Below are 10833 nucleotides of genomic sequence, written 5' to 3' on the forward strand. Positions count from 1 at the left end.
TATATATGTGTGTGTGTGTGTGTGTTGGTAAGCCTGAGTGGTCTGTTTACTGACCTTTGTTTTTGTTCAAATTGTTATTGGCAGGTTATAATGTAAAAATTGTCATAATCATGTCTTGCGATTATGACAGTTTTACTTTAAAAATGTAAATGTATTTAATTTAGTTATAATGTAAATACAATAAAAATTAAACCAAGATTTAGAATAATTATCATTTGGTAATGTCTGACTGGGCCTCATGCCTCTTAATGTTCAACAAATTGGGCCCCAAAAGGGTCAAAACGGTTAAGAACCCCTGCTTTAGAGCTCTAATGGCAGCGTACATTGAATCCAACAGTTTCTTAAGACTCTTAATTACTTTCATCAGATTCCATTTTTGAAGAMGAAGGTGTTGAGATGCCTCCTGCAGCAGATCAAGAGGAGGACARACCAGGGACCAACTCAAACCCAACAGAACCTGAGGTTCAGGAAGCAGAGCATCATCCTACAGAAACAAACGATGAAACAGGTTCATTTGTTGCTGTKTATTTTTATTTAATTATTTAGGTATCGTGACTTGAATATGTTGACCCTGAGTCCTCTGTTCCAGGTGGTGAACATCCTGATCCTCCTGCTCCTGAGCAGACCGAGGCGGTCCCCCCCAGAGTCCGAACAGAGTCTCAGCAGATGAACGGCATCATCGAGGACCGCACGTCTATTTCCTCCACAGACATCCTGGTGGGAGCATTTTTCACTCATCATCCTCRTGCTTCGAGCTAATTTAATCAATAAAAACTTAATTTTATGGAAGTAAATTAGAACATGCCCAGAAATCAGAGTGAAACAAACTGAATATTTTGTTTTTGTACCCTCAGTCGTCTAAATTTGTTTATATTTTGACTTTCCTGATCTGTCTCAGGATTCGGACCCCCTGCAGGGACCCCACAGCGCAGCTCGCTTCTCTCACATCCTGCAGAAAGATGCCTTTCTGGTGTTCCGCTCCTTGTGCAAACTCTCCATGAAGCCCCTCGCCGATGGACCTCCAGACCCAAAGTGCGTATCCCGCTCTGCACAGAGCCTGGCGATTGTCCGCAGGTTAACTTGGTCCTTTTTGCCCAGCTGTGACTGTCGTCTCTGGTTACTGTAACACGAGACACCGGGGCCAGTCCCAGCAAATAGGTCAGAGTGACATGAGCAGGAAGAACGTCACACAGGAGATAGTCTGGTCCTCATTAGATGAACACTGAATTACTACAATTTCACTCAATTGTTAGTTTCATTTCTTTTTTTCTTTTACTGTTTCCAGAAACKTTTTGCYGTTTTAGCYGTYCATATATTAAAGTTCCTGTGACRTGCATATCCTTCAAATACTAAAAGTCAAAGAAAACATTTTTGTATTTAAGAAACTTGACATAATACACACAATTTACCCATTTTGTTATATAACTGGCATGTATTCTTTTTTGAATATGGTCAGCCAAAGCGAAACAGGAAGTGTGAATTTTGCGCGTTTTCACATTTATTTGCTATATTAAAGTTCCTGCACAAAAATTTTAAATACAAAAATTTTATCAAAACATCTGTTTGTTTTTTTTACAAACTTGTGCATACACAAAATTTTACCCATTTTGTAACAAAACAGGCAAATTTTCCTTTGAAGTTGGCTCAGGAAAGATGTAACAGGAAGTGACATCAAAGGGGAACCCTTTAGGAAAAATAACTCCCTGGTCTTTATTAAAAACAATATTAACTCTGACTCCTCTTCATCTCACATCTAAAGAAACATCAGATTCTTCTCTACAGTCTGTGTTTTCAACTGTGGTAACAAAGCTCTGTTCACATGCAGACATTCCCCTTTGACATCACTTCCTGTTACTGCACATGTAAATCTCAATACAACCATTCATCTCACCTGCTTGAAAAATTTTTTGCAACATGTTATTAATGTTGTCTTTTAAAAAACGCGTTCATATTTATTTAAAAAATGTGACGTCACAGGCACTTTAAAACGTTTCTCCTGGGAATAAAGAGTCCCCCCCACCTCTGCAGGTCTCATGAGCTGAGGTCAAAGGTCATCTCCCTGCAGCTGCTGCTGTCCGTGCTGCAGGGCGCAGGGCCAGTGTTCCGCACCCACGAGATGTTCGTGAACGCCATCAAGCAGTATCTGTGCGTGGCGCTGTCAAAAAACGGCGTCTCCTCCGTGCCTGAGGTCTTCGAGCTCTCGCTGGCCATCTTCCTCACCCTCCTGTCCCACTTCAAAGTCCACCTGAAGATGCAGATTGAGGTAGGCGACGCAGACTAACACAGACTTCATCAGTCTGGTACTGAATCTGATTTTCACCTTGCCCCGTCTWACCTCAGGTGTTTTTCCGGGAGATATTTTTGACCATTTTGGAGACGTCAACCAGCTCTTTTGAACACAAGTGGATGGTCATTCAGACATTAACACGCATCTGTGCAGGTAAAGTATGAAAAAAAAGTAAGGCTAGCGCTTTAGTTTTAGTTATTATCAAAGCAGTGTTGAGCAAAAAACAATCATTAAAAGAATAACTGAACAGTTTTCCTCAGGGCTGATTCTTATAAACAGAAGCCACATTAAACATCTTTTTTAGTTAATTTTTTTATCCTTTCTATTAGGGCTGGGTATCGATTCAGATTTCCCAAATCGATTCGATTCACGAWTCAGTTTAATTGATTTTTAAATTAGTTAAGGATATCATGCAGTAACACATTTACTTTGATATAGAAGACATTCACAAAGGAACTAATTCTGCAAATATAAACTAATTCTAACCTGGTTMTTTGGTAATATTATAAACATTAAGGGCAAACTTGTAAATTGGGAGTTTAATCTTGAAACAAAACTGTCTCAAGTTTCAAAGGTTTAAACTAAAAGGAACTGCAAGAGAAAGTGTTGTTGGATACATTAGTTTTTTAAGAAACTAAGAAGAATTTTCTTGATCGTTAAGAAGTGATGGATATAAGTGTATACTTCTGCCCACACTTTTAAGTGTATGAAAACTGTATATTTGTAATGTTTCTGTTAGCTTCTGTTCAATTAAACTTATTAACAGAAAGAAAGAGAATATTTCTGCTAAAACATTCCATCACTGTGAATTACATTAAGATGTTTCCTAAATTTATAAATAATATTGGTAACAAAACTAAACGATTTTGTTAGACTGTCATCTTTCACACATTTATACAGGAGGAGAACAGTTTCAGTCAGATGTTTACATACCGTAGTTTTGGTTCGAGAYGCTCGAAGCTTCGTTTCCTGCTGCTGCGTCTGAGCGCAAATCTTTGCAAACAAAAGTTGTGTTGGTCTCTGTTATCTTTAAGTTCAGCTGAGAATCAGCTGTGATGTTAGTGATTCCTTTGTTTCTTTTGTTTTGCCCGTCTTGTTGTCGGGAGCTAACACATTAGCACTGACCGCCAACCGGATGTAAACCTACGGCAAGCCAGGAGTGACACACAGCATGGAAGCACGCAGCTTCATCACACACATCCATGGGGGTAAAATCGATCTCATGACTTATGAATCGATTTTCCCAAATTTGAATGAAAATTGATCCAGATCGATTAAATCGGTTTTATTTTTTAACCCAGCCCTACTTTCTATGAGTTTTTTTATTTGTTTATTTAGCTGCTGTTKTGCTGATTTTAACTATTTGTCGATGGTTTTATCCTACATCCTTTAAACTGGTTTTAACAACTATTTAACTACAGTTCTGCAAATTTTAGTTTTTAGYTACTGTAAAGTCTGATAATCACGTTACAAAGTTCTGCTTTAAAATCTCAGAATCACCTCTGATTTATAATTTCTGTTTCTTCCCTCAGATGCTCAGTGCGTGGTTGATATCTACGTAAACTATGACTGCGATTTAAATGCTGCAAATATTTTTGAGCGTCTCGTCAACGACTTGTCTAAGATAGCTCAGGGCAGGAGCGGTCAGGAGCTCGGGATGACTCTTTTGCAGGTGCATTTTGCTGCTCTTTTGCTGAATAGTTTGGAGCGTTTCTAACTAAAATGTTGGAGTTTGAGGTTATATACGCCTGAACTTGGATTTGTGTGTTGATTCCTGCAGGAGCTGAGCTTACGTAAGAAAGGGTTGGAGTGTCTGGTGTCCGTTCTCAAATGCATGGTGGAGTGGAGCAAAGACATGTACGTGAATCCGAACCTTCAGGCTAACCTGGGTAAGAGCACTGCAGCGACGTGTGGAGAGTGAGGGTCTGGATGTGTAGTGATGGGGTTTTGTTTTCAGGTCAGGAACATCCGTCGGACTGTGAGGGTGGAGAGCTGAAGCTCCCGGAGCAGATGTCAGGGCGTCGAGACAGCATCAGCTCGCTGGACTCCTCCTACTCCAGCGTCCCTGCATCCCAGGCCGATCACCCGGAGCAGTATGAGGTCATCAAGCAGCAGAAGGAGATCATCGAGCAGGGCATCGATCTGTGAGCTCTCATTAATAATGATTAAATATAACACCGAGAACATTTCCTGCTCTGTTCTTGTTTGTAGTAAATAATTATAAACGTGTCTTTCTGCCCGCAGATTCAACAAGAAGCCGAAGCGTGGTGTACAGTACCTGCAGGACCAGGGCATGCTGGGATCCACAGCCGAAGATATCGCTCAGTTCTTACACCAGGAGGACCGACTGGACACAGTGAGGCCTGCTGCAGTCAAACTGCACGCTGCCTAAAATGTCTGTAGTTAATGTGGTTTGTGTGTGTTTGCTCTGACAGACGCAGGTCGGAGAGTTCCTCGGAGAGAACAACAAGTTCAACAAAGAGGTGATGTACTGCTACGTGGACCAGCTGGACTTCTGTGGCCGAGACTTTGTTTCTGCCCTGAGGACGTTCCTGGAAGGTTTCCGGCTGCCGGGGGAGGCGCAGAAGATCGACAGGCTGATGGAGAAGTTCGCTGCTCGGTACCTCGAGTGTAACCAGGGGTAAGAGCCATCGTAGTTCTCTGAACCACGGTTTGAAAAGATGTATTTTTTATTTTAAAGTTCGTGTTTATTTTTGCAGGCAGACCTTGTTTGCCAGCGCAGACACTGCGTACGTGTTGGCATACTCCATCATCATGCTCACCACAGACCTGCACAGTCCTCAGGTAAGAACCATTTCTTTAAACTTTACTTTGGAAACTGTATTAAGAATTGTATGCATTTTTACATTCATCTATCTTAAAGTTGCTGTGACATGCGTGTACTTTAAATACATAAGTCCAAAGAAAACACCTTTATGTTTTACAAACTTATTATACGTACACGATTTTACCCATTTTGTTGAATAACTGGCAGATTTTCTTTTGATCTTGGCTCAKCCAAAGTAAACAGGAAGTGACATCAAAGGGGAACTCTGATCTTTAATAAAAACTATATTATTTGAACTCTGACTCTGCGTCATTTTCTCTAATATTTACTCAAAATAATCAAAAGAAACATCAGATTCTTCTCTACAGTCTTTGTTATTGTAGCAGTGCTCTGTTTACATGCAGACATTCCCCTTTGACATCACTTCCTGTTACTTTACATGTCAATAACTTTACATGTCAATAACTCAACAACCGTTCATCTCAGCAAAGTGAATTTGTCATTAAATGTGTTCATGTTTATTACATAAATTTATGTCATAGGTACTTTAAGGACTCAAAAATGTGTAAGTAATTAAAATATGAAGCCTACACAAACTAAGCCGTGTATGATTTATTTATGTTTTTTAACATTAGCCACTGAAGATATGGCCGTGCTTGCAGGAAGTCAATCAAATTTTATTTATATAGCACTTTACAGCAGGGACTACTGAACCAAAGTGCTTTCCATGAGTTCAGTAATAAAAATAAAGACWAAAAAACAACAACATTGGTAGAGAAATAACAATAACAGCATGCTACCTTGTGCTAAAAGCAGTTCTAAACAGATGTGTCTTCAGCAAATGAGTGGTCGCCCCACTGTTTGGACTTTGATCTGGGGACTTCCAATAKATGTTAATCAGCAGACCAAAGAGCTCCAACTGGATGATGTGCTTGTAAAAAAAATCACACAAATAAGAAGTTGCAATACCGTGAACAGCTTTAAAAACAAACATTAAAGTTTAAAGTCAACCCTCAAATGAACTGGAAGCCAATGAAGGGAGTYAAGGACAGGTGTGATGTGACTGTGCCTCCTAGTGTTGGTCAACAATCACTAGCAGCATTCTGGACCCTTTATTCCATCATAAAGTGCATTACAATAATCAATACCAGAACTGATAAAAACATGAATTACCTTTTTAAGGTTCTTTCAATTCAGAAGTTGGAGTTAGAAAAAAGCTGCTTCTAATGACATAAAAATTTTCTGAGTCCAATAAGATTTCGAATCAAAAAAATTACTTTTTAAAGAACCGTATTGTGCTTTTTGTTCCTTCTGTAGGTGAAGAACAAAATGACGAAGGAGCAGTACATCAAGATGAACCGTGGCATTAACGACAGCAAGGATCTGCCTGAGGAATATCTCTCTTCAATATACGACGAAATCGCCGGCAAGAAGATCGCCATGAAGGAAAGCAAAGAGTTTTCCATCACCCCAAARTCCAACAAGCAGAGTGAGTTCTTGCTTTTGATGATTTTTACAAAAGTTAATTCCTAAAAGAAGGAATGCTCCAYGATCTCATTTTGCTATTTCATCAGGAACATTTGTGCCTTTATTCCTGCAGGTGTGGCCAGTGAGAAGCAGCGCCGCCTGCTGTACAACGTGGAGATGGAGCARATGGCAAAGACAGCCAAAGCTCTAATGGAGGCCGTCAGTCACGCCCAGGCGCCGTTCTTCAGCGCTACACACCTGGAACATGTCAGGCCCATGTTCAAGGTAATGCTTTGGACTCTATATAACAGCTGTGAAGTTTGTTTGAACTGGACTGTTGAACTGTTTATTCAAAATAACCCATCAGTTTAGGATTGYACATCYAATTATGGTTTCTTTGTTTTACAGCTGGCGTGGACCCCTTTGCTGGCAGCCTTCAGTGTGGGTTTGCAGGATTGTGACGACCCAGAGGTGGCCTCTCTGTGTYTGGAAGGCATTCGATGTGCCATCAGGATCGCCTGCATCTTCAGCATGCAGGTCTGACGCTTTTATACGCTGTTTTATACCTAATGCTTTAAATACTCAGAATCCCGGACGAGCCCCCAAGTATGTTGTTGTCAGTATATCATATATGGAGTCCAGAGCGTTGCAACATTTAAAAAAAAAAAAAAAATTAAAACAAAACCAAAGCGTTAGCTTGTGCCGATAACTCCCAAATCCACCTAATAATTAATGAAAACTATGATTAATAAAAATAACATGGCACAAGTTTGCAGGTTATAGTCAAAGGAGGGAATGAGAGTGAAAACAGCGTGGGACCAGCGACCAACAGTCACTGAGCTAACCCCTGCAGAAGCGCTGTATGAGGCTAGCATAGATGCTACGTGTAAAGCTAGCAGCCGGCTACAGTAAAAACAAGGTTTACTGTACCTRTTCAGAGATGGGATCTGAGTGGTCCAATGTTGGTCTTTTGCCTCCGATAAAGTGTTTGGAGCAGACCTTGGTTGCAGTTTTTTCTGGTCAAATTCAGCTTGTCCCATCGCTCGAATCCAGCTGTTAGCCTAGCATCTTAGCTTGGGAAAAGTGACGAAAAATACTCCTTCCATGTGGGGACGATGGCTAAGGTCACTGTTACAAGAACCGTAGCACAGTGGTTTGTGGTCCTCTCGGTGGAGTTTGATGCTGTTCAGTTTCAATCTGAAATCGGTTAGTGASCGGCCTTTCTGTTTGCAGTTGGAGAGAGATGCGTATGTTCAGGCCTTGGCCAGATTCACGCTGCTGACAGCCAGTTCCAGCATCACGGAGATGAAGCAGAAGAACATCGACACCATTAAGACCCTCATCACCGTGGCCCACACTGATGGGAACTACCTGGGAAACTCCTGGCACGAGGTGCAAAAACAGTTAAAACCTGTTTTACAGTCTTGTGGAATTTAAGAAATTTGGGGTTTTATTAACAGGTGTGTTTATTTATGCCTGTTTTTTATTTTATTTTATTTTTTTTGTAGATCTTAAGATGTATTAGTCAGCTGGAACTTGCCCAGCTGATTGGCACTGGGGTGAAGACGCGCTACATCTCAGGGGTGGTCCGGGACAGGGAGGCCCACATCAGGGGGTTACCTCCTGGTACTGAGGAGTTCATGCCTCTGGGTCTGGGTAGGTTACTCTCACAACCAAACATGGATTCAGAATTTAATCTTTATGCAACACAGTCTTTATTACATTTTGTATCTGTGTCTTTAGTTCTGTTTTTGCTGTTGCAGGAAACCTGGTTGGAAGTCAGGACAAGAGACAGATGGCTCACATTCAGGAGTCTGTAGGAGAGACCAGCTCTCAGAGCGTGGTGGTGGCTGTGGACAGGTGGGACGTCCCTAAAAACAGACACAACAAATATTCTGTTGTTTCAAATGTTAAAGCTTCCTCTGTGTGTTTGCAGGATCTTCACTGGCTCCACCAGACTAGATGGAAATGCTATTGGTGAGTTTATCCAACAGTAGGTTCATGTCTGAAAGACAGGAAATGATTTCATCAGGCGTGTTTTTATTTCCTCCTAGTGGACTTTGTCCGGTGGCTGTGCGCCGTGTCCATGGACGAGCTGGCCTCGGCGCACCAGCCCAGGATGTTCAGCCTGCAGAAGATCGTGGAAATCTCCTACTACAACATGAACCGCATCAGGCTGCAGTGGTCTCGGATTTGGCAGGTCATAGGAGACCACTTCAAYAAGGTCAGAGACACGAGGCATTCCCAACATGGAGAGGGGCTGCCATTATTTCCAGTCACTGCTCTAACTCGTTAAGTCGTTTAAATGGAAGAGCTTGGTCTGATCTGATCTGTCAGTTGGTCGAAACAAAAAAAAAAAAAAGAAGAAGCAGTAGCAATTATAAACATGCAGACATTTTACTTTACAAGATGTTTCTGACCATACAGGGGTGATGATTGACTTGACCCACTTTTCTTTGTATAGATTATTGATGTTTGCAGGTTTTTATTCATGCTGATTATTTTTAGGCTCTTTTCACAACAGTTCAGTCAGGTTGAGGTCTGGACCTTGTTCGGTTCATTGCATCACCTAGATTGTTTTGTTTCACTGCAGTTCCGTTATACATTGGTCACTGTGTTTTTTAGGGCTGTGTATTGCCAAGAAGTTGGTGACATRCGTATCACGACACAGAGATCACGATACGATATATCACGATATATTTCGATACTTAGCGAGGCAGTATATTGACATTTCTTTTCTTCAAAAGATTCTAATTAAAAATACTGAATAAAATGAGAAAAACAGGCATTACATGCATAAAATTCAGTTTATTTTYATGCATTTAGAAGAACAATGAACAGATTTGACCCCAAAAGACTTTGATCAGAGCATAAAGTTCTCCTTCACCACGACGGATTTCCTTCACTTTGAAYGTGGCCAGGATGGATTTCCATCATCTGTAAGGGAGGGGAAAAACAACTCTAGTTGTTTTCTGTTGCGGTCTTGATATTTGTTATAATTTTTAAATAAATAATTAGGATTTGTCTGGTTAAATAAAGGTCAATAAATAAATCTGTCCATCCATCATTAGTGTTCTAACCAGTTCCAAACATCCGTGTATCAGTTTTTCATAAAATAAAACTGACAAAAGTTAATTTCTTTATGTCACCAATGTTTGGCACAGAGTTAGTTTATGTTCTTGAAGGCTGCATGATGTCATGTCAGTTTGTTATGAGTGGACCTGTCATTAAATCAGGCAAAGAAATGCCTCCTAAATTCGCTGTTGGTGGTTATCAGTATTTTACCTGTTTACTGGGTAAAGTTTTTAATGTTCTTAGTTTTAAACATGCAGTTGAGGCTCATCATTGCTTGGCACAATGACATGTTCTGTTACAAATAAAACTAAATCAAGAATAAACAATATAAACATAAAATAATTCTCTAAAATCATTGTGATAAATTGTCACATTAATTTCATTATCATGGCTACAGCAGTGAGTTTAAAAACAAGATGATGCAACTAATTAAATGAATCATCTGTCTCTAATTTAGTTATTTAATCAAGTGTTTTTTTATGTAGGTAAAAGTGTGTTTAGGAACCTGTAAAATACACCAGAATGCAGGAAACTAAATCTACTAAATCATACATTTTCTGGGGGAGAACCCCTAGAGCCCCTACTAGTGAGCCCTTCACACACATTACAGTGTTTCTGATGCTCCTGGTTTAATGTTGCCTTTGTTTTATCTGATAGTTTAATTTTAGCTTGGATCTTTGTGCAGGTGGGCTGTAACCCCAACGAGGATGTTGCCATCTTTGCTGTGGACTCGCTGAGGCAACTTTCCATGAAGTTCTTGGAGAAAGGAGAACTGGCCAACTTCCGCTTCCAGAAGGACTTTCTCAGGCCTTTTGAGCACATCATGAAGAAGAACAGGTGACGGTTACTGTAATATGAAGAGAAYACGACAGGGGGGTCACAGATGGGTTACAGATCTGTTCCGGGTCATTTTGACTGCAAGAGGTCAGCTCTGGCTCAGACCCGTCTCTGATTGATGCAGCAGTTATAGCATACCAATGGAATCCAGTATAAAAAAACAAAAGTAAATAATGAGTTTAGATCTTATTCAAAGTGTGCACAAATTGTTGCTGTTTGTAGGTTTTATGTTTCTTTGACATATTTAATGTTAAATTAAATTCTAAAGCCTTTTTTTTAATTTACAAAATGATTATAATGTGAGATTCTATGATTTACACACAAATGTTTTTTTGGTAAATAATTTTAAACACCTTTCAAAAATAATTTAATGTTCTAC

At 40.2% G+C, this 10833-nt stretch overlaps 1 protein-coding gene across 1 annotated transcript in view; it reads left to right on the forward strand.

Moving 5' to 3' along the window:
* arfgef2 (ADP-ribosylation factor guanine nucleotide-exchange factor 2 (brefeldin A-inhibited)) overlaps positions 1 to 10833 on the forward strand; it is a gene marked incomplete in the record, with an annotated part of 28928 nt that overhangs the window by 8701 nt on the left and 9394 nt on the right. Inside the window, 20 exon segments of the mRNA XM_014028207.1 lie at positions 368 to 508; positions 590 to 717; positions 899 to 1032; positions 2029 to 2263; positions 2341 to 2440; positions 3820 to 3959; positions 4068 to 4176; positions 4245 to 4431; positions 4532 to 4643; positions 4723 to 4928; positions 5008 to 5092; positions 6393 to 6564; positions 6676 to 6827; positions 6951 to 7079; positions 7776 to 7934; positions 8051 to 8198; positions 8306 to 8402; positions 8479 to 8519; positions 8597 to 8766; positions 10303 to 10454. Of these exon segments, the coding sequence (XP_013883661.1) occupies positions 368 to 508; positions 590 to 717; positions 899 to 1032; positions 2029 to 2263; positions 2341 to 2440; positions 3820 to 3959; positions 4068 to 4176; positions 4245 to 4431; positions 4532 to 4643; positions 4723 to 4928; positions 5008 to 5092; positions 6393 to 6564; positions 6676 to 6827; positions 6951 to 7079; positions 7776 to 7934; positions 8051 to 8198; positions 8306 to 8402; positions 8479 to 8519; positions 8597 to 8766; positions 10303 to 10454 (2797 nt within the window).

This window comes from Austrofundulus limnaeus, unplaced genomic scaffold, assembly GCF_001266775.1.
Source record: "Austrofundulus limnaeus strain Quisiro unplaced genomic scaffold, Austrofundulus_limnaeus-1.0 Scaffold726, whole genome shotgun sequence".
NCBI classification, from domain to species: domain Eukaryota; kingdom Metazoa; phylum Chordata; class Actinopteri; order Cyprinodontiformes; family Rivulidae; genus Austrofundulus; species Austrofundulus limnaeus.